The sequence below is a fragment of the Mercenaria mercenaria genome, chromosome 10 (assembly GCF_021730395.1).
Source record: "Mercenaria mercenaria strain notata chromosome 10, MADL_Memer_1, whole genome shotgun sequence".
Classification (NCBI taxonomy): Eukaryota; Metazoa; Mollusca; class Bivalvia; order Venerida; family Veneridae; genus Mercenaria; species Mercenaria mercenaria.
In genome coordinates this window covers 20,372,175-20,397,722 of record NC_069370.1, presented here as the reverse complement: position 1 = coordinate 20,397,722, position 25,548 = coordinate 20,372,175, and the positions used below count along the sequence as shown (strand labels likewise).

The window sequence follows — 25,548 nt, the reverse complement described above, 5'->3', positions numbered from 1 at the left end:
AGTTACTGAAGTTGCTTTCTTTGCTTTTCTATTTCCTTGTTTATACTACTACTCCATTTACAGTCATTATCCGTTTGCATAAGTTCGCTTACTTAAAACTATGTTATTGTATTTTTCTTTTGCATGCCATGTGTATATAAAAAATCTCCGTGATCAAAATTCCCTTCTCTGAAAAAAGACAGTATGTTACAAAATCCCATTCATACTTTTGCAGGGGTATCATATTCCCCTCTTTAAAAATAGCAGGGGTATCATTATCCCCTTCTTGAAAATGTCGGGGCTATCAAAATCCCCTTGATTAGAATACCCTCTACTGAAGAAAATATCAACAAGGGTAACTTTTCAGTTAATATTTAAAGAATTGTGTGGTTCCTATTTTGATAAAGTGAAAATAATCAATGAACTAACTTTAAGTATTATATTAAACTATTTTATATCCAAAATTCAACAAAATAGAACTTTGAGTTTTAACAACTGATAAACTGAAATGGTGGAAGTGAAATTTAAAATTAAACAAACTGAATAATATTTCTCTAATTGTTTTCATTAAAATTATTATCAGTGTTATTAAATAAACAACAGTATTTTCTGACAAACATATAGATCAACTTTATGCATTGAAGTGTGTCTGAACTTTTAGCTCAGTTAACAATCTGGGGTAAAGACGGAGGATAGCGGATAAGTCATGCCTCACTAATTGATGTTGAATTATACCAACTAAACACTATTGTCACTAAATGGAAATTCTGTAAAAATAATAATCAATTTTTATTGTTCCCCACTTTAATGTTACAGCAACAATTCACACCTTCACAACAATCACAATGAAAAAACATATGCATTACTGTACTAGTAAATTATTTTATGTACATGTATGCCAACATCAAAGTTCACAAGAGTTTCTTTATTCCTTATTCTTCAGATATTTTCCACAATTTTCATGTTGAACTTAAATTGGGCAAAGAGAAGAAAAACAAATTGTAGCAACCTAATTTTCTTTTTATACATGTAATAAACTTGGTTGACAATGAAACATGGAATCAGTAAAACTACTTTGACTGCAGATGGTTGGTTTTGTTTTGTGCTCAATTTGTTTTATTTTTTTTTTTTATCTCTGGTTTTCATTTTACTATGTTCCTGATTAAACGGTCTCAACGGTTTTGTCATCTGTTCTGTCAACCCTTTGTTTTCTGTTCACTGCACAAGCTTGACAAAAAACTGATTGTTTACCTCCTTTTATAATTCCCTCTCATAGTTTTAATACTTTTCTTTGCCAAACTATTTAATATATACGAATATGGAAGAATACTGTTAAATCTGGAGTTTTCACCATTTTAGCAGGGAACAATATAAGTTTTCATGTGATTATAACATAAACCTTAATAAAAATATTACTTTCCATTTACAATTAACAATTATATACCTTGTGGATACAAGTTCTGAAAGTATTTTCTTTCCTAATTAACCAAAGGTGTTAATTCCAGAATGTATTAAGTGATCATATTTCATTTGCGCCTTTAATTATTAACATAATTTGTTACTTCTAGAATGGTTTAAGTGCACTTGTATCGTTTTGGCACATTTTTTACCTTACATAATATATCAAAATGTATACCGCCAGAAGGAACTAAGTGCACTTAAATCCTTCTGGTTTTCATGTTAATGCGCTTATAACGTTCTGGCATACAACAATACTGATGATAAGCACTTATTGCGATATGGTTCCCTTTGATATCTTAGGTTTTATACCTTATATGGTGCCAGAGATAAGGGCAAAAGAAGGAGCTTTAAAAAAGGTATTAAAAAGTCTAAAAAAGTGATTTTCAGTAAAACGTGGACTTATACCGTTCTGGCTTTAACCCCTCGAAATACACCTATGATTCAATCGCCCAACGGGAATGAATAGCTGACACAATACGTGATAATCACTTGCAATGTTTTAAGTGGCTTTCATTCTAAAGTATGTTTTATTGCTATTATATGTAGAAATAAATCTGCTATGTACAGGTTGGTAACTTTTGCTATCTTATATGGTGTCCTAACAAGATCATTGATACTATTTCTGAGACAAAAAAAAAAAAGAATACAAAAAAAAAAATGGACGGCTTTGTTTTTGAGTGCGGCTAATTTATGAGTCCTTTTTGCCTGTACTGAAATGGTGGCTTATTTTCGAGACCAGCATATTTTCAAAACCGGCTTATTTTCAGGAATTCAGGGTAGTACGGGGGCCAAATAGGTCTACCATGCACCCCCACCCCTAGACTTTTTTTTTCATAGGTACCAAATTGTTTGGCAAGACCAACTCTTTCAAAATAAAAAATGTTCCCATGAAAAAACTCTTTTGAACTATATTATGATTTCACTGTTTCCATGGCAACCTTTCATTTTTGAAAATGACGACCATATAGATGATAATCAGTCATATCTTGGTCAGTTTTAGTGATAAAACAATAAAAATGGTGTCAAAATAGAGCTAGGACATTGGTCTTTAAATAGCAGCATTTTAATATTAATTAACTAATTTGCATATTCATGAATATTAATGAGAATATTAAAAAATAACAAAGTTTTGTTAAAAAATAACATTTTCTAAGTTTCAAATCAATTTAAATATACTAATCAGTTTTGTTCTGGTCTTAAAGTCTCTCAGTGTTTTGTGATATATTATTTTGTTACTTTTATGGCACTTTTGTTTACTCAAAACTGGATATGTTCAGCTAATTTTTATAAAATGAACCAGTGTCACAAACAACGAATAAAATTCTGAAACCCCTAAAACTGAATAAAATGATATAATTAATTGTTGTCAATGAAAAACCAATTTTTATGTGGTCTATAATGTTTGCAGACATATAATTAACACTTTATTAAAGGAAAAATAAAAATGTAACATATATTACACATGTTACGTTACCATTTCAACAACTTTGTTTTATTGCATCAATTATTCAGAATATATTCCAGAAACATGATTAATATTACTTATTTTGTACTATAATAATACAATATACTTCTTTACTTTCAGAGAGTATGATATTTTTCCGTAACACACTTTAAAATACGTTACCACTACCATTGCTTTTTAAAAAGATATTTAAGATATTGAACTCCTGTGACATTGAAGACTACACCTACACTTCTTACCAGAACAACATGTATTTCTTAAGATTATGAGTTGTTAACAGCATATCGAAAGGTTTCAACGTCTAGGCAATATGTAAATTTTGATTCCATACCTCCAGATTTTATTTCGATGTAAATGAGATGTGGAACCAAAATTTGTAGTCCTGGTTGGCGCCATATAACCTATACTGTGTTGGTGCGCCGTAAACCCAAATAAATAAATAAATAAATAAATAAATCAACGTCTAGGCAAACACTTTTTCTGCTACTGAAGGGTCTAGTTTTGAGACAACAGTCAATAGTAAAAGTCAAGTACACTTGACATACATCTTTTGGGATAGTGCCAGATACCTCAAATGTCAAGGTCACCGGGGTCCGATATTGCAATATCATTACTTAAAATTTTAAGTAAATTGATAGCATGTTCTTATTTTATACGTACTGACTCGTATCAAATGATTATATATTAGGGACCACAAAGATCAATCTCATTGAAGTACACGGTATCACTAAATTGGATGCATTACTGACTGATAACGTAATTTAAGGTAGGCTATGGTATCTGTTATCTTAGGCGACCGTGACTGTTTTCCTTTAAAAGATGATAATATATCTTCAGTTACGTACGGACAAGCCGGAGAAAAATATTACGAGATGGTGAGTAACATTTTAGTTTTTAAATGAATTTTAAAAAGTAAATAAAGAAGAAAAAAGCAAAATAAAATCATTTTGCGTACATGTATCTTTTACAGATTTTTAAATACAATTTTCAGTCTACATGTGACTCGCTGTATGGGGAATATGGACCATTTTAGAATTGCCCTGCGCATGCATTTTAAAAATCCAATAATAGCCGGCAATGTTGGAATAAAATGCACAGGTCAATTCTAGAATAATTCGTGCGCATTTAAGACTTTGTCAATGTGAGAATTGCATCTGTTAAAGCGAGCTATAATGACTGTGTTTGAAACCAATATTTCCAAAGCAGTTTATATTTTATTATCTTATATTTAATCAGAATATTACTATCCCGAGTTTCTGACAATAACATGGATATAATACAACTAGATAATCCATGATAAAAAAATTAAGACAATGGAAACAAGCAAGCAGATGTGGCCTCTATTAAGATGCATTGATTTTTTAATGTTTAAAATGATATATATTTATTTTTTGGGTTTAACGTCGTACCAACACATTTATAGGTCGTTTTGATGGTGCACGAGTTCATCACGAGCGGGCATCTAGGTAGAACCACCCACCTTCCGTAAGCCAGCTGGATGGCTTCCTCACAAGAAGAATTCAACGTCTCGAGTGAGACTCGAACCCACATCGACGAGGGGCAAGTGATTTGAAGTCAGCGACCTTAATCACTCGGCCACGGAGGCCCCCTTATAATTATACGTTACGCATAAAATGCCAACAAACCTATATTGTATGACGGAAATGTTCAATACTAGTATTATAATATCAACAAACATATCGTTACGGTATCTCGCTAATAGTTGAATCCCAACAATTTTAAGTGCTTAATTTGCGCAGAATCTCATATAACGCATATCTAACATTCAGGACTAGCCAAAGAAGTAAATCCTTATAGAATGTTAATTTTGTTAACAATTTTAAAGTGCTTCTTTACTTCTTTTAGGTCATTGTTATTTTTATTTTACATGCCATTGAACAATCTACAGAAATTCATCTTTTATCTTATTAATACCACGTTTCCATTTGTCAGGAGAGCAAACATCGCTTTTCGATAAAAAAAAAAAAAAAAAAAAAAAAAAAAAAAAAAAAACAGTATCGTTATAATGCGTTTATTATCTGTTTTGCATATAATATTTTATTTCTGTTATTTATGTTATTTTCTAAAGCGCTAATCACGAAATAGAAATATGGAAAAATAAAATGAATAGAGTCGTACAAAAGTATTTTATAACATAGTCCTACATTATTAATGTGATTTTCACACACTTAAAAAATTTAGATTTGCATCCAAAGTCATACACCTGATGTGACGAATCAAAAATCAAAAGAACGTTTGTACATTTTAGGCCTGTCCGTATAATGAAAAAAAAATCAGTTCCAATATAATTCTATTTCTGCTTCAATTCATTTTCAAATTAAAATTAATTTTTGATCCTAATCCCTAACAGACTTTTTCGTGTATTGCGGCTGTTTTGCAAGATCCCAAATGAATGATGCATCATTCAAAAGATCTCCATGGGTGGTTGTATTTTTGTTTTAAATATCTTCAATATTGTAAATTTTATGGCCAGAAATGTATTTTCCCATTGTAAAAATCGAGCAAAATCACAATTTCGAAAACAATTGAAATGTAACATACTTTTTTGCACAGAACTAAGATATCCTGAAAGTTTTATAACAGTCAATTCACAAATACTAAATATTAATGGTTTCAAGTTCGTCTCTGCCGTCTTCAAAATAATCTATTTTTTAGGAAAACTGGCTATGAGGAAACCATATCACAATATCCACTTATCTACAGTGTGATAGTAGTGGGCACTTACACGCAGTTTTGTTTTGTTAAGATAATTATCTGGATAACACGAAACTTTTCTACTCGCCAGATAATGACTGGATATGTGGTATCTTCCTACATAAATAGGCAAATACACGCCACCATAGATTGACAGTTAAAATGGGATCCGATTGAATATCAAGTTCGTTATCGATTATTTGTTTGGCTTATGTTGACCTGACTTGCGTGACAGTTCCCGAAAATTAGTTCATGTATAGTAAATTTATTTAATGCTATTATCATAGTTATATAGTAGATTAATATAATTGGAATAAATATTTATCATTTCATTTGGCGTCAGTCTATTGACTGATATAACACATGTTAGACTTAATTGTCTGACGTCAGCAATCCATGCATATAGTGAGCAAACTTCCAAGTCTACTCAATTTAAAGTGAGCCATTCTGATATTTTAGAAATGATTACGCCATTACTTTTTAAAAATATTTTCATTCATGAATCTGAAGTCCATATCAAATCCTGCCATCGAAATTTGGAAAAGGTAAACGACACTTTTTCTGTAATCCACTTTAAGATTTTGTTCTTAACGGCTATTTAGCAGTTCAAATTTACGTTCCAGAAAAAAACATTTCCCCCGAATCTGTTTCTCGACTAGCTAGCCACTAGTCTTTTATTCTATATAATTTGTAAACTTACAGTACTCAATGGCTTTTGAATCAAAAGGCTGATGCAAATAAAGTGACTGTTTCTTTGTAATAAGTATTATTTGAATATTAAAATTTTTCGCATTATATAATAATGAGACTAAATGTGAATTATGAAAGAAGCAAATGTTGGCCTGTGCAGAAAATGTAAAACCAAGAGCACCGTCAGTTTGTAAAGTTTTCTTTTATTTCAGCGCGTGATTGTCGCGGCAATAGATTTTGGAACAACATATTCAGGCTGGGCATTTTCATTTCGAGCTGATTATGAAAAGAATCCAACAAACGCCGAAGTTAAACACTGGCATTCCGGTCCAGGAACATTAGTAACAGAGAAGACACCTACATGTTTGCTGGTAAAACCAGATGGGGTGACTTTTCAAGCGTTTGGTTATGATGCAGAAAATCAATACTTGGAATTAGCAGATAAAGATGAGCACAGGGATTACTACTATTTTAGAAGGTTCAAAATGCTACTTTTCAAAGCATTTGGGAAGGTATATGTAATTATAATGAAATGTTTGCCAATACTGAAGTATACAGCAATTAATATGTATTCATTCTTATATAAAATATAAAACGACAACTCAGGTTATGTAGGTACCACTTCCTACTTAAATGCACAAATACTTTGTCCTGTCGATAACTCCGCCACCCACCAATGGATTTTAATATTATTTGGCACAAACGTTTTCATAACGAAAGTATGTATCGCACACGAGTTTAGTGCGCTTAGCTTCAAGGTTAAGGTCATACTTGGATGTAGTTAAAGGTTGACAAGTATTTTGTCCAGTCCATAACTCTGCTGTCATCAAGGGATTTCTAAATTGATTTGCTCAATGATCTAAATATCGAGATGATGTTCCGCGCGTATGACACAAGTTTGAAGCCTAATTTGTATATCACATTTCTTCAGGGCCTGATAAATTATAGTCTACAGCTCAGTCAATTTATGTAACTTGATACAAATGACCTGAAGTACGGACATGACTCGCGCGGAAGACGAAGGCTCGTTACTCTAGGTTCTATGTCAAAAATATACAAGGTCTGTGTTCCTTGTCAATATCAAACTCGGAGGTCAACTGTTTACATGTCTGTTTAATGTCCAGTCCGAACCTGTGCAATTCATCAAGCGAATTTACTAGTAGTTGGTACAAATGCTCATCATAAGGAAACAATGCGGAGGGCCGATGTTCTTTCCCAAAGACAAAGATAACTCTTGGAGATCAAACGTTTACAGAATTTGTTTCATGTCAGGTTCATTATCTTGCCGTTCACCAGAGAATTTCGATATTGCCAAACGGAGGTTATTCCATGATGGAATCAAAGTAGCATCCGTAAAAATGTAGACTTTTAACTGTAAGACCCAAACATATTCGCTTACACAAGACGGCGCAGGATAATTCGGACAAAACACACACTTTTGGTTTTCGAGTAGTGCCACTGACCTACATGTACATCTGTAATTTATATACAGTGTATTAGGATCACGCAGCCTTTCCAAACTAAATTTACAAACCTTAAAGCACGGTCATGCATAAAAATAAAGACACATTAATTCTATTACATTAGTGTTTTCTTATTTTGAATATCTAAAAAGGAGCAAGCTTTAATAGGTTTTAACTCACAAATGAAGTAAGATGTTGTCATAAAAAACTTTAAAACATTATACTAAGTAAGGAATACATAATAAATATATGATTATTCAAACTCTTTCAAAGCACCTTACAAAAGAAACAACAATCGCAGATGAAATGGGAAAGGAACTTCCGGCTATAGATGTATTTGCAATGTCTATCAAGTTTATTGTCGACGATATGATGGTTGTTGTCAATCAGCGCCTGACTGGGATAATAATGGAGACCGACATCCACTGGGTGCTCACAGTGCCAACGATATGGTCCGATTTTGCAAAACAGTTTATGAGGCATGCTGCAATAAAGGTATTCTTGTCTATCTTGTTCATAGTTTGACAATAAAGTATTTGGACTCTTAAATAAGAACTGAAAATAAAACAAGAAACAAAAAACAAAACAAAACAAAAACACGCTAAATATACTCGTTTAATCTCAAGCAAATATGATGCTCGTTTCTTCTAATTGCCAAAAAACTATTTATTATATCTGTTGAACAGTTAATGATTTCATTCAAAACTGCAATTATAGTGTTAACATAAATGTTGATTTTGTAATTTGTTGATCATCATATTTTCAATGAGGAGGTGTTTTACCAGGAGAATATATAACTATCATCTCATTTGCTTCCCCATATTTCTTGTAACAAAAACCAAAGTATGGCATATTCTCAAGTAATTGAACCGGCTATTTGAGCATGGTCTGGAGTTCAACTCTCTTTTGCAAAATCTCTCTCTATATTTCAGTGTTAAGGGTATAATTGAAGCAAAGGCATATGTTGATAATGCAAGAAATGATGTTTCTACGGAAGTGCCAAAATTATGATTACGTTTAAAAAGGCTTCAGGATACCCATTCATACATTGTACATTTTAACAACGTTTATATAAAAATATTTACCGTGTGTCGTCGAAATGTAATTTCTTTTCATGATTAAGCTCATTTAATGTTTTCTGAATGGCTTTTTAATTTAAACATCCATTTAAAAAGTTTGAGTAGATATGAAACTACTTAACAGGTAAACAAGCAGCAATTATAGTGATGATGAAGGAAAGAGAAATCCTCAGTTTTTCCAAGTTAAATTGGCATTTTCTTGTTTTATGTAAGCCAGTTCCTGTATTTATTTCTTGTAGAGCTAAGCTTGACATTTTGGTGGCATTTTCAAGGAGATACTTTTGCTTTAATAGAAACATAAACGTACCTTACTACACATGTGTTCATACCCAAATTTCAGCTGTAGGTTTGAGGGATGTTCCTTAGTGTTTACCTGTCAGATAAAACAAAATTCTTGGAAGAATTCATTTTTAAAATGGACCTAGCTATGTGTGACAGCTGTCAGATGATTGTTAATTTCATTTAAAACATACAGGTCTGTCTCAAAATTTCACCACATTTTTCGCATATCCCTATGTAGGCTAAATCAAGATCACGATGAAACGCATGTATTGCAAAAGAAACATGATTTTGCTTTAGCGATTGTATAAGACGAGTTTCAGTGCTACACCATATTAAAATAGCGCATATTTTACATGATATACCGAACATTAATTCCTGTATCAGGACATCCCACATAAAAGCCAAGTACATCGATCTGAGAAATGTATCATGCATGATAAGACAGTCATACATCTAACAGTCCTGAAATTGATTTCTTTGATTTTCTCATATTTCTTGACGTTTTCCCCATACTTTGACGCATATATATGGGTAATAGATATTGTTCTCTTTCCAGCAATAGCCTTTTTAACATATTTTACCTTGTGAAATTTTGTGGGTTTTGACTTTTTAAAAAAAACAATCGTCTGTTTGTTGACAAATTTCACCACAGAAAATGTCACACTTTCTCCCAGGGCATTAAATTATTTGATCTTTACACAATTTTCTATTCAGATTGCTAATCTTTGTGGCAATTATGCATGCTTTTTCCCTGTCTAGAGGTAAAAAGTGCATAGTTTGCATGGGGTACCACCTAAGCCTACAGTAAAGTCATAGCGGAGTTGTCTCCAGTTTTTCCAAATATTTTACCCGGGATCAATTTTTTAGCTAAAAAAAATGTTTATCACAAAAATGATATCTAAAATTTTTTTTTCAGTCTACATACTTTGATGCAGTTAGCTACACATATATCTGAAATTGATAGGTCTTACTTGAAGTTTGTATTTTAGTTACACTGCCTAGGTTATTTACGACATTGTTAAGGTAACACTAAGGGGAAGTTCACACGGAAGCTCTAGAGAAGGGTAGGCTGTTGTGTAAATTATACCTACTCCCACCAGTAAAGTAACCTACCAATCAAAAGTTGGACCCTGGAAAATATAAAACTTTTTTTACCTGCACATTGAGCGCTGTGATGAAAAGCAAGGAACCAGTAAACTCTACCACGCCGTGATGTTTGCAGAGTTCAGCTCTTCAACAGCGAAGGTATGATTGGTGTACTAACTTATACCGTTCAAATGGGTTATCGAGTACAGTGTCGGTCTCTACTCTACCCTAGAGCTTCCATGTGAACTTACCCTTAGGCAACGCTATTTCGATAACTCAAAGCATACCTTATCAACATTGTATGTTGTGTTCGACTTACGATACCATAAGTGTGAAAAGTACATAAAAATTAAACATTGTAATTGTCCTATCTTTAAGGAAAAATTAGAACCAGGCTACGCTAAGTTAGCCGGATAAGCCTGTATCTGATTTCTGATCTCTCTGTCGTGGGGGCTTTGTCTCACTCTGCCCCTCTGGTCAGATCGCTCTCTGTCTGTACTAGTAGAGGATGCACCCTGCATATGTGGCTGCATTTGAACTATGTAAAGCGCCTTTGAACGTGAAATTGATCATGAAAAGGGCGCTATATAAATCTGACATAATAATAATAATAATAATAAATTGCACATGTCACATTAATAAATAAACATTTACTTACTAACTTCCTTACTTACTTATAATATAATCAAATATCGCTTTTTAGACATATTAAAAAGCATCCAGCCCAGTGGGCCTTAAAGTCAACAATGAATGAAATTCGTATGATATACGTGTGAAATTAATGGCTAACAATAATGTGTTTACTAGGAAAAGAAGTCGAGTTATATTTCTTTGCGAGACTTGTGATCAGCAAAAAGTTAATAGGTTGTTAATTGTACTAAAACAGTTTGTAACTGATCATCTATATATTAAAAATATACACAAGAGCGACAGAATTATACACAAAATAAACAACAAGGAATATATTGTACAGTATAAATACAGTTAATGATTAAATTATTCTATAGGAATTAAGCACAAGGACATTTTGTCAATCAATGTCATATCAGTGAAATCAGTATTGCCTAACAAATCACCAAATGTTCTACTTCTTATATTGTTGTCGAGTTCACAGGTAAATATAAAGTGTACTTTATGGGCGGCGGTTACCGCCAAAATTAGTAAATATACAATCCATTCATAAACAAGTTAGTCAGTGCATAGCATTTCAACCCCGTCTAGTCTAAAACTCCATCCCGTCCAATAAATTTGCATTCAACGCATTGTATTTTGAAACCATTTAATGCGAAACTTCATTCCATCCATCTAAACTTGTTGCGATGCACCGTAATATGAAATCATCCAACAAAACATGATACCATGCAGCTAAATGTGAAGCCAACATGAGTACGTGCAGTGTAAAATGAAATGATTTATTACAACTTGACGCCGTCTAATGCATATTGAAACCGCTTTGTGTAATTAAGGAGGTAGGTTACCTTCATATTTGTATGTGCGCATGTCCAACCGGAAGCTAACGTGACGATTTACGACGACGTTTACGACAAATTAAATGTGTTTGTATATTCATTCTCCTGAAAACAAATCATGAACCTGCCTCCGATCTGATACTTTATGGTTTAATAATGCAGAAATAATGAATCAATTGCCGCAGAAACGCTTCAAAACAATGTTGCCTTAAAATGACGTCATTGACATCATGACGTTACGTGTCAGTTACCGCGCAAAATTAATAGCTTTTATCTTGAAAGTACGTAATTCTGTGCATTTTCTTTATTTTAACTATCTTCAAATAACAAATATTTGCTGAAATATTTGTTATGAATCTTTAGCTCTGAATAATCATCAATATTTTGCTTCTTTTATGTAGTTATATTGAAACGTTATGCGGATTGTAAGAAAATGGATGATGGTAACCAATGTTATTTGGAATATAGTTGGATGAAAGGTTACTTGTAACGGCCATTTTCAAATAAAAAATCTAGCAGTTTGATTTGTAATACCTATTTTTCAGGTTCCGTGGATAATTTGTTACTTATATACTAAAAATAAGATCTAAAACTGTTCAAATTTCAGTAGAAAAACGTGGTTCCTTAAATTTAATTGATGTTACCATGGAAACGAAGCCCGTGACCTATGTATCTAAATGTAAAATTCAAAAGCGTTGACACTGGTCTATTTAAGAAACACAACTTCGGCTTTTTATTTTCATTTCAACAATATCCATTAGAATAATATCAGCATGCTGAACGATTTTTCCATGAAAAATGCCAGGCGAGGGGTACTGCCGTATGTATTCTAAGCTGTGAAATTTGTTTGAATCAATGCAAATAACAAGAAAATATAACTTACGTTAGAAATAATATGTTTTAAAGCTACATTAACTAGAAAGATAATCTTATTCAATATTTTTTTATAAGAAATTACGACAAAAAGCAAGATATAAGCTATTTTAAACATCTCTGTTGCCATGGTTACTGTAAACTTTAAGAAAAATAGGGTACCATGTAAAGTGCATGGCATTTTGCTTATAATATTTCCCAAATATTCCATGTTAGTCATTAACAGAATGCCACTTAAGCCGTCGAAAACCCCTATTTTTATACATAATTGTTTAAAAATGAGAGAAAATGCGTTACCATGGAAACACGAGCCCCGCGACATATGCATTTAAAGCTTATATTAGAAAGCTAACGTGCATACTAGTAAAATTATCAATTATGCAGACTTCTACGGATATCAATGAAACTAAAATACACTGAAAAGTGTTAAATATCCGTATTTTCCTTCTTCTTTTAATATGAAATACCTTTAGAGGGTCATGTTCTTCAAACCTAGATAAAAATTGAATTTGAAGGGACAGAGACAAACGAAATTGAGATTGTAGCAGGTAAAACTTCATATTACACGAAATACAAACAAATGCTGCGGTTAAACTAACTTGAATTTACCCTTGTAACAAGGTAACCTACCTCCTTAAGAGCGGTGTATTAAAATAGAAAATGTGGAAACTCCACAGGTCGCTCAACACAACAAAAACGAAAATGTTGCAGGCTCGGTTTGATTGAGCCTGTTCATGGACGGTAGTGGAAATGCATGCTACCGTCCACGCCCTCTAGCCCCGGGTTGAGCAGAACTCAACATTTACACATGCTAAAAGTACAAAAAAACAATTTAGAGACATCCGCAGATGTGTTCATACGGCGGTGCACATGGAACCTTCAATGCTACACTAGTGTGTAATTCCATGAAAAGCGGCGTATGGTCCCCAGTTAAAACAATGGGTTTGCCCTAAACGAGAAAACAATGAGCAGAACTAAACAAACTGGAATTTAGAAAGGGGATCTGAGGTTATGGAGCCTGCATATCACAGGAACTGCCAAAAGACAAAATTAAAAAGCAGGCACCATATCCAAGGGGTGAGTAAACAATACCCAAAGCTATGAAAGCGGGAGTATTGGAACCACCCAGGCCGAAATGTTCATGCTAGGAAACTAAACAGTACCAGTAACACGACATAAAAGTCGTGCTGAACGATCTGAGAAGATCGAAATATAACAGCCCTGATTGAATGTACGGGGAGACTAAACCTGATGCCATGCAGTGCAATGTGAAGACGTTTAACGCAACATGAGTTCGTGCAGTGTAAAATGAAACGATTCATTAAAGCTTGACACCGTCTAATGCATACTGAAACCATGTTGTGTGATTTGGAGCGGCGTATCAAAATTTGATGCCATGCAGCCAAGTGTGAAGCCGTTTAACGAAAGACGAGTACATTGCATTGTAAAAGGTTAATAAGACTATCAGTTCATAAGTTTGACCTGTTATAAATATAGAATCTGGATCAGTTTTACATATGAATATCTTAAAATTTGTCCTAAAACTGACCTTGTGGTAAAATTCTAACATTTAATTTAACACTCTTCCTGCGATTTATCTGAATATTAAAAGGGACCTTATTTTCGTGAAACATCTTTCTTCTTAGTTTAAGCTTTGTCAGGAGTATTTTTCGTGAAACAGACTCAGTAATAGAAATAATAATGACAAAATTAACAAACACTAAAAATTTCACGACTTAATTACCAATTATAAAATTATAAAATAAATGTTAACATGTTTATGTTTATCAGTATGTCTAAATTACATGTACTTCACTGTGCAATGTTTTGTCAATTTTTGTTTGTATTTTTGTTATTGTTTTATTCGGGGATGGGTGGGGCGGAAGATCTTATGCCGTTTCTAAACAGTATTTCATTTAAGTTGGACAGTCAGTTTCCTGGATTTCATACAAGTATTAACTTTATCTCCACTAGTATCTGCTAAATGGGAGGAAATAAAAAGGACAATAAGGGGAAAAACAGTGACGACTCTATGAACGATGAGCGAAAATCAGATCGGTATACGCAAACACCCGAGGGAACAACTGTTGTTAGTAGCATTTTAAAAGAGACAAATTCAGTGTTATTTAGAAGAAAGATGTTTCACGAAAATAAGGTCCCTTTCAATATTTAGATAAATCACAGGTACTGTTTAAAATTAAATGTTAGAATTTTACCACAAGGTCGGTTTTAGGACAATTTTTCAGATATTCTTATGTAAAACTGATCCAGAACCTATATTTATAACAGGTCAAACTTATGAACTGATAGTCTTATTAACCCTTTACAATGCACGTACTCGTCTTTCGTTAAACAGCTTCACATTTGGCTGCATGGCATCAAATTTTGATACGCCGCTTTTGGAACATGGTGGGGGTAAGAGTGGGGTTGGGTGCGCACCATAAACCGGTTTAAGCTCCCCAGTGGTGTTTTTGTCACTGACCGTTCCAAGGCGGTGCCCCGCTGTGTTCCTTTGTTTGTTCGTTTTGTCCTCTTGTGTAGGCTTTGTGTGTGTGCGCGTGTATGTGTGTGTGTTCCTTTGTTTGTTCGTTTTGGCCTCGTGTGTTGGCTTTGTGTATGTGTGTGTGTGTGTTTGTGGTGTGCACGTCTGCGTGCTGTAGGTTTCGTTTTGGGGAGGCTCCGATTTTGGTACGTGGCATTCCCTGTTTGATATTTGTCTTTGTTTTCAGTATGCATTAGACGGTGCCACACTTTAATGAATCGTTTCATTTTACACTGCACGAACTCATGTTGCGTTAAACGTCTTCACATTGCACTGCATGGCATCAAGTTTTAATACACCGCTCTTAATTACACAAAGCGGTTTCAATATGCATTAGACGGCGTCAAGTTGCAATAAATCATTTCATTTTACACTGCACGTACTCATGTTGTGTTAAATGACTTCACATTGAGCTGCATGGTGTCATGTTTTGTTGGATGATTTCATATTACGGTGCATCGCAACAAGTTTTTCAATGCATCGTTCCATGTTTAGATGGATGGAATGAAGTTTTGCATTAAATGGTTTCAATATACAATGCGTTGAATGCAAATATATTGAACGGGATGGAGTTTTAGACTAGACGGCGTTGAAATGCTATGCACTGACTGACTTGTTTATGAATGGATTGTATATTTACTAATTTTGGCGGTCATCGCCGCCCATAGTCTTTCGTTCTCCACAACTCGCGCATTACATAATCTGCAGAGTTTATCTTCGGGTCGCTCACCAAAATATCTACCTGCCTTTAATCTTAGCGGTAAACTGATCGTTCATATTTCAGAACATAGTCCTTATATTTGAAAGCACGTTTAAACGTTTTATATGTTTGCAGTTTAGTTATCTTCTGAATTTCCTGGGACCATTTGTGTGCATGATAAGTACCCGGTTATCAAGATTTATTAAGATCTTTGAAAAAAAATAAAAAAATGTTTTGTAATTCAATATAAATTTATTACCCTACTTTATAATATAACACAATACGATAAAAATGCAGAACATATAAAATAGAGAAAATACTACGCATAATTTGCACATATCTCTTTTTAACTTAGCTAAAGATAACAAGAGGACCACCTGCGTGTGCCATCGCTCGTCTGCAGGTGCTAGACACTATGTAAGAAAAGAGTTATGACAACAAAATGTATGAAGTTTCAAAGCCGTAGTAAGTATTCAGAAAAAGTTAACTTAAACAAACAAAACTCCCAAAAAATACTGATTTTCTGAGTTAAATGGGCCCATAGTTCTGACAAAAAGCAAGAGACAGTGGTTCTTGGCCTTCATACTAATCTTATAATAATAAACTTGTGTACAAAGTTTCAAAGTTATAGCTCTTATAGAATCCAAGAAAAGTGGACCTAAATAAAAAGAAATTCAAATTTTCTAAGCACATAAAGGTCATAATTCAGACAAAATGAATATCAGAGTTATAGCTCCTGATCTACGCATTCATCTAATGCAGATAAACAAGTCTGCAAAGTTTCAAAGCTAGTGTTCTTATAGTATTCAAGTATAGTGAACCTAATCCAAGATTTTAACCCAGAAATTCAAATTTTCTATGTACACAAAGGGCCATAATTCTCACAAATTGCAGGTTAGAGTTATGGTTCTTGGTTTACCAAGAGTGCAAAGTTTCAAACTGTAGCTCATAGTTTTTTGGGGGAAACGGACCTTAACAAAACTTTAAACCAAGAAAATCAAATCTTCGTAGTACAAATAGGGCCATAATTCTGGCAATATGCATATCAGAGTTATGATTCTTGGCCTACTTAGTCATCTAATAATAACATACAAGTGTGCAAAGTTTTAAAGCTGTAGTTCTTCTAGGTTTCGAAAAAGGTGGACTTTTTCTACATTAGGTAGATAGGTAGCACTGTTTTCGTAAATTTGCAAGGAAATCCACTATGTTCCTTTCATCTGTTAATTGAATTTATATGTTGGGTTCAACGTCTCACCGACACAATTATAGGTCATCAGTTATAGGACTTTCGAGCTTTGATGGTGGAGGAAGACCCCAGGCGCCCCTCCGTGTATTATTTCATCACGAGCGGGCACCTGGGTAGAACCACCGACCTTCCGTAAGCCAGCTGGATGGCTTCCTCACATGAAGAATTCAACGCCCCAAGTAAGGCTCGAACCCACATCGAAGAGGGGCAAGTGATATGAAGTCAGCGACCTTAACTACTCGGCCACGTAGGCCCCTCTGTTAATTGTAAGTAAGAAGTAAGTGCATACTTGTTAGACCGTATTAATCACAACAATAGTCTAGTCTTTCGAGTATGTAGAAAAGCTCCCTACAGCATTAATTTACAGCAAAATATATAACAGACTAGAATGCACTTTACCGGTACGCACTTCATGCTAGGATTTTATAAGGGAAAGTGTGCTTGCTACAATCATTTAAATGAATTGTAATAATAATATATTCAATTAACAAAAAAGGAAAACGGGGGTGTGGGGGCGGAAGCCCCCATAAGAATAAAGAGAGTCTCAGAGTATTTATTGAAAGTGCGTACCGGTAAAGTGTAGGTCATATGACATAAGACAGAAGAAATTATCAGTACTATATTATATAGACAGAAGAAATTATCAGTATTATATATGAAATATCAAGTTATATAATATCAACTAAAAATACTTAATATTCTACAGACGTTAGGATTTGTATGAAGGCAACTTCATGAGGGTTATGATAGTTGCCTTGCATTCAGATGAGAAAAAAACACAACAAAATCTTTAGGAAATTACATTTATGTCAATTTAAAAAAACAAGAGGAATGGGTTTAGTTTATAAATAAAAATTAATCATAATTTAGAAAAACCCTTAATCTTTTCAATTTTCTATCTATTTACGATATAGATAAGGTACAATTCCTTTTTACCTTAAGATACGGCATTACTTAAAGTATCTTGTATCTTACGAGAATATTGAGTTTATCGAACAAATCCCAACGAGCAAGAAAAGGTGATGTTATGACTACCTTAGGACTTAAGGGACCTTTGAGTTAGTCACCCCTGTATATTAATATTATTTAATACTAACCTAATTATAATTACTGCTGATATTTGTAAAGGATGTAACAATTGAAAAGCCGTTGTACCATGTTTTGCTGTGTAATCTATATCTAAATTCTGTTTGAAGACACATTTTTCAGTTCTTTTACTAGCGACCACCCATTTATGCTGCATGTTGCGACATTTGACATGAGTCCCAAATCATATAGATACAGGTAGCAGTATTACATGACCCTACTCTTGCTTAAAAATAACAAAAATATATCCATATTTTGTAATCTGATTCTGATTTAAATTTTTATTACTTACATTTTGAGTCAAAGTTGGCACTTCTATTTAGCCATTCGTACTCCATTTTTGATTAAAGCTGACAAGTCGTAAGTTACATGAAGAAAGTAAAAGTAGATGAATTTGGCAACGGTACATTAATGAATATATTCGACAAATGACTTTATTCAGGAATCAAAACAAAATTGCAGTTACATGTACATATAAAATCGACCATGTTCAGAGATATTCATCGATCTTCATCCCTATATTGATTTTAGATATTAATACAACTCTTTCGAAATATAAACCAGTTAAATGCTTATCTGAACCGGACATGACAGGACCTAACTTATACTGTATTTTTGAATTCCAGGTTTGTATTTTTAAAAATAAAATTACGAAAAATGTAATAATGTCTTTAATACAGGCTGGTATAGTTACAGAAAGACTAACAATAGTCCTTGAACCGGAAGCTGCCTCATTATACTGTCGTCATCTACCTATAGAGGCAATGCTTAGTGGCGATAATTTGTTGATTTCCGAACTTCCGACCGGATCAAAATACATGGTTCTCGATGCTGGAGGTAAAGCAATCTATATAACATCAAAGATATTCGGTCAGATGTAAGACATTTGATTTTTAATTCTACTTGAGTTACATTCTGACCTCATGATTTCAATTTCTCTCTCTGCTTTTTGGTTCCAAACTCATACTACTAAGACATAAGTGGAAGTGATAAAATACAGAAAATTACACCAAACTTATCTGACTTGTGTTTGACATTTACAGGGGGAACGATTGATATCACGGTCCATGAAGTTCAAAGTCAGTATACCTTACGAGAAGTCAGAGCTGCAAATGGAGGTGACTGGGGAGGAACCATGGTTGATAAGGCATTTGAAAAATTTATCTGTGATCTAGTTGGTGAAACTGTATTCAGAACTTTCAAACAATCGGAAACAGAAGACTGGCTTTATATGATCCGTGAGTTTGAATACAAAAAACGAGAAGCAGGAAGTCGTTCAGGGACGCAAGTAGTTATGAATTTTCCTGCGTCACTCACTGAAATCTTTTTAAACGAGACACACATGACAATCAAGGATGCAATAGCAGCATCCACATACGCAGAGGCAGTAGAAATAAAGAGAGACAAGTTGAAAATATCACATTCTGTTTTCAAAACATTATTTCAGGAGTCATTACATAACACTGTTGATCATGTTAAAAGGCTGCTAAAGGATGAAAGAATGGTTGATGTTAGAACCATTCTTATGGCTGGAGGGTATTCGGAGTCCCCGTTGTTGCAACGTGCAATCAAATTAGCCTTCCCTGAAATGCAGGTAGTTATTCCACATGCAGCATCATCCGCAGTGCTGAGAGGTGCACTGATCTTCGGTTACAACCCGGCATCAATTACCGAAAGGTTACTTCGGTATACATATGGTACAGATATATGTGTGTCATTTCTTGAGGGGAAGCATCCAGAAAATAGACGCAAGAAGAATAATGTTGGTGACACATGTAGTGATGTCTTTGATATACTTATTGAAAAGGATACGAAAGTGAAAACAGGTGAAACGCAAATAACAGGGACTTATTACAACAATCACAGCAATCAAAGATCAATGTTATTCAGAATATACGCATCCAATGAGAAAAATCCATTATATGTAGATGATGAAAGATGTTCAAAACTTGAAACTTGGGGAAATGAAAATAAAGTTTGAGCAACTAGTTGAAAATCCTGGACGTGTCAATGTTACTTGGTGGCACAGAAGTCATTATGGAACTGGAAGATGAAAAGACTGGGAATAAAGTTGTAAGTACAACAGTATTTCGAATGGAATGACAACATCTGGCAATTTGACAGTTATAACAAAAACAGAGTATGGTACATATTAATAAATACATTTTATGTAGATCTGTTAAAGACAAAGAACGAATAGTTATGACAGTGAAAAACAGACAAACCATTCACCATTTTAGAGTTATCCTCTGCATAGTTGAAGCCTCGTTGTAGTTGTTATTTTAACTAAAATATTGGGAATAAAATGTTATATTAAAATGTTCATCTTACCAAACAGAATAAAACTCTGAAATGTTAAAATTTATTATAAAACTAAACAGAAATACTCTAACCAGTTTTAAAATATTCTATTTTGTTGTTATATCTAATTAAGAACAAAAAAAAAAAAAAAATAAAAAAAAATAAAAAAAAAAAAAAAAAAAAAAAAACATAATAAAACTTTGCAGACCTGAACATTAATTATCTGAAGTACTCTTGAAATAAAAAAACGGTGCTAAACCGAAGCAAATTAATATTAAGATCATTATTATATACATTTAGTATATAAAATTCAAATGTAGCACCAACATTGATAAAAGATGCAAGAAGCAACCATGAATAATTTTCCATACAAATAATGTTCAAAATAAGTCTTCCTTTCATTCAAACATGCTCTCGTGCCATGTCGTCCTTTCATCTACAAATTAGAACCGGCCGTACAATATGAGCCAATCGGAACTAGACAAATATGTAAGTGTTTCTCTTTGAACCCTCGACCCTTGTTGCGACAGCATCTAGCGCTGAAAATATATGTTAGAACAGATCCATGTTTTATCGCACACTTAAAAGGGATGTGCATAGAACTGTTACATCGAAGCTGTTACTCTGGCAAGCGTTATTTGCCCGAACAATTTTAAGGGGGTGGAGAAAATGGAGACAGGGTGCCATTGCACACTTAGCAGCTTCAGAGTTAATTGAGTGCCAGATGAAATATAACAAAAATATCGTTATTGCCCTTTACCTAACACGCCTGGTTCCATGAAACTCGCGTATGTTTCACATTACTACAGAAGCCGTATTTGTTCATGCATGCATTGGACTTGCCATAGCAAATTATTACTAGTATATTTTTAGGTCACTTGAGCAGTGCTCATTTGAGTTTTTGTGATCGCTCGATGTCCGGCGTCTGTCTGTCTGTCGTCTGTCTGTCGTCTGTCTGTCGTCTGTCAACATTTAGCTTGTGTATGCGATAGAGGCTGTATTTTTCAATTGATCTTTCTGAAAATTATTCAGAATGATTATATTGATGAAATCTAAGCCGAGTTCGAAAATGGGTCATCTGGGATTAAAAACTATGTCACTAGGTCAGATCTAACAAAACCCTTGTGTATGCGACAGAGGCAGTGTTTTTCAATTAATCTTCATGTTTGGTCAGAATAATTATTTTGATAAAATCTAGGCCTGACTTGAAAATGCGTCATCTGGAGTTGAAATCTAGGTCACTAGGTCAAATCAAAGAAAAACCTTGTGTATGCGATAGAGGCTGCATTTTTCAATTAGTCTTCATGAAGTTTACTCAGAATAATTACCTTGATGAAATCTAAGCCGAGTTTGAATATGGGTCATCTGGGGTCAAAAAGTAGGTCAAATCAAAAGAAAACCTTGTGTATACGATAGAGGCTGTATTTTTTCAATTAATCTTCATGAAATTAAATCAGAATGATAACCTTGATGAAATCTAGGCTGAGTTTGAATATGGGTCATCTGGGATCAAAAAGTAGGTCACTAGGTCAAATCGAAAGAAAACCTTGTGTATGCGATAGAGGCTGTATTTTTCAATTAATCTTCATGAAATTAAGTCAGAATGATTACCTTGATGAAATCTAGGTCGAATTTGAAAATGTGTCATCTGAGGTCAATAAGTAGGTCACTAGGTCAAATCAAAGAAAAACCTTTTGTATGTGATATAGGCTGTGTTTTTCAATTGATCTCTTTATGAAATTAAGTCAGAATGATTGCCTTGATGAAATCTAGATAGAATTAGAATATGGGTCATCTAGAATTAAAAGTAGGTCACTATCCAAAATCAAAGAAAAAGCTCGTGTATGCGATAGAGGCTGTATTTTTCAACTGATCGTCAGGAAATTTTATTAGAATGATAGCCTTATTGTAATCTAGATCAAGTTCGAATATGGGTCATCTGAGTTCAAAAACTAGGTCACTAGGTCAAATTAAGGAAAAACCTTGTGGATGCAATTTTACACTGAATTTTCATTAAATTTGGTCAGGTTGGTTGTCTTGATGAAATCTAGGTCAAGTTCGAATATGGGTAGTCTGGGGTCAAAAACTAGGTCACTAGGTCAAATCAAAGAAAAACTTTGTGTATTCGATAGAAGCTGTATTTTTCAATTGATCTTCATGAAATTTGGTAAGAATGATAGCCTTGATGAAATATAGGTCAAATTTGATTATGGGTCATCTGGGGGTCAAACAGTAGGTCACTAGGTCAAATCGAAGAAAATACTTGTTTATACTTATGATTTTTGCTCCAATTTTAATGATAATCGGTCAGAAGATTTATTTCCATAAAATCACTAGGTCACACATGTTTACACTGTTATAGTTTGTTTCTCAGGTGAGCGACCTAGGGCCATCTTGACACTCTTGTTTTCTTATCAACAAAATGAAATGATTTTCTTATCTCCTTATTGCCTTCTAGCTGCACCATAAGTTATTTTTAACATAACTCGAGTAATTTTGAAAGATTTAAATATTTTGGACGGACGATAGCGGTGACAGCGTCTGACGCTGTAATAATGTATGACGTTACTCATGCTCTACATCCCTTATTTCCCACTTAAAGGACCTTGCGCCTAGTACACGGTACCGTCAAAGTTACTTCAGTGATAGCCAAAAACTAACATAGCAGTATCATTATTGTTCTTTGCCTAGCACACCCGGTTTTGAATATTACCCAAAGACTTTTCTCATCATCGAGAAGCCGTATTTTTTGTGCATTTTTTTTGCTGTGCCCGTTGCTATAGAAATACAATTTTTGCTCTAACGACGAAACAAAATTACTTTCTTGTCTCCTAATATTCCCTTCTAGCTGCATACAAAGTGTTGATACATGCCAAGTAACTACGTATATAGCTTTTACAAACTGTTCCAACAGTAAAATCACAATAACTTCAACAGAAACAAGTGCAAGGACTTTATTTTCCAAAGTTTCCACCACATCTACATCCTTGATTGATACAGTGTCATCCTAACCAGCATGCAGGTAGGTATACATTACTTGTACACTGTGTGGGTACAGTAACTACCTTGATTTTGCTGAGAATACAAAAAATACTTGTCATAATATCAATATTGAAAAATAAACTGTGTTTGAAGAAACTGATATATGTATTGAATGATTCATTTCTGTTTTTTTCTAAAGTACGTTGATGTTGAACCTTTGCAGAGTCAAAAGCAAATTTATTATGGTACCAAGCCGTGTTACAGTTTGTGCAATCAACCTCGTCATACATTTACATGTGCTATTTTGTTAATTAAGAATATTGTATCACTGACATGTAAAAAGAAGATGGCAGACTTAATAAGCTTGTTACACGTATCCCGATGTTGTCAGAACATGTCATAGTTTAATGAAGGTTTCCAAAAACGTTACATCTGTAATATTATGATAAATGTTGTGATATTGTAAAATATTTGGCAGTTCATAGACGTTTGCGAAAGGCGTAGTATAATATGCAAAGTCACTATGTCGTGGAAAAGTCTTTTTGATGTAAGACGTGTAAGTTGAGAAATGAATGCTTTATCTTACTGGCAGGAAAATGAGCAAAGGAACTCAGTCCTTGCAAAACTTGGTTATACAGGCATAATCCGCTCCACAGACAGTTTAATCTCAACAGCTGGACGGCATCATCTTCTAGAAACTAATGATGATTAAGAGAAATTCTGCTAAAGAGACCTACAGTGTAATATTGCATGTAAAAGATTTAGCAAAAAATGTTCTTTGATAGACTGAGGAATGGTCTTAAAAAGTAATTACAGGTAAAAATAAAACAAAAAAAACTTAAACAACTGTTTTGCCCCAGAGAAATGTTATACATTTTATGTTTACAAATTTATTCATTAAACACAATTCTATTATATCATTTATCTAGATGCTTCTCCTTATTTTGGATTATACGAGAAATGTCCACAAATATGACCCGATTATTTGAAGCATGCTTTAACGTCCTTGTCATTTGTTTATAATGTCAGTATTCAAGCTATAAATATTTTGCAACTCGTTGCTTTAAACACTTATTGAATTAAATGATAAGGCTTTATATAATCCGTGTTATGAACAGCAGTTTTTAATGATCATACAATCAACGTGAAGTAACATATACTATTTTCGCACGTGTTCAAACATTTAACGCAATGACGTATGGCAATGAATGGCAACAAAGAGCACAAAAGACATAATTTCACATGTTTTTTATATCTATAAAATTATTAAAATATTATTTCTTGTATTTAATATTTTTTACATTTTTAACATTTAATTAAAACAATAATTTTGGCTGCACAAAGAGGAAGTCAACATGATGTAAGTATGAATGGGATAGAGAGGAAGTGAAAAATGCAAGAACCATAACTGTTTCTTGAATACTTGTTTTACTTTTGGAATACTGTCAGATACCTCAAAGGTCAAGGTCACTGGGGTTCGATACTGCAATAGTATTGCTTAAAATTTAAAGTCAATGAACAGCATGCTCCTATTTTATAAGTACTGATTCTGTTATCATTATATATCAAAAGATTATATATTAGGGACCACAAAGGTCAATTTCATTGAAGAACACGATATCACTAAATTGGACGTTGGTAAATACAATGTAATACATTACTGGCTGATAACGTAATTTAAGATGGGCTATGATATATTTGTTATCTTAGGCCACCGCGACTGTTTTCGTTCGAAAACGAAACTAGTTGTAAATAATTATATATCTTGAGTAACGTTCAGAACAAGACGGAGAAAGATATTACGAGATGGTGAGTGACATTTTAAATTTTAAAGAAGTTTTAAAACGTAAATAAAGAAGAAAAAAGCAAAGTAAAATAATTTTGTTTACATGTATCTTTTACAGATTTTTAAATTCAATTTTCATTCTATATGTGACGCGCTGTATGGAGAATATTGACCATTTTAGAATTGCCCTGCACATTTTAAAAATCCAATAATGGCCGGCAATGTTGGAACACTTAAAATGCACAAGTCAATTCTAGAATAAACCGTGTGCTATTTAAGACTGACTTTGTCATAGTGAGAATTGCATCTATTAAAGTGAGATATAATGACCGTTTAAAACCGA

The 25,548-nt window shown here is 33.6% G+C and overlaps 2 protein-coding genes across 4 annotated transcripts in view; both read left to right on the top strand.

The window, feature by feature from the left end:
- Positions 1–25,548, top strand: part of LOC123559700 (heat shock 70 kDa protein 12B-like) — an 88,992-nt gene that overhangs the window by 45,178 nt on the left and 18,266 nt on the right. The gene's annotated exons all lie outside the window — the stretch shown is intronic.
- Positions 3,495–20,396, top strand: LOC123559728 (heat shock 70 kDa protein 12B-like). The gene is made up of 5 exons (XM_045351776.2): positions 3,495–3,780; positions 6,523–6,822; positions 8,047–8,268; positions 18,817–18,973; positions 19,180–20,396. The coding sequence occupies exons 1-5, from the start codon at positions 3,679–3,681 to the stop codon at positions 20,115–20,117; spliced, it is 1,719 nt and encodes a 572-aa protein (XP_045207711.2). The 5' UTR covers positions 3,495–3,678; the 3' UTR covers positions 20,118–20,396.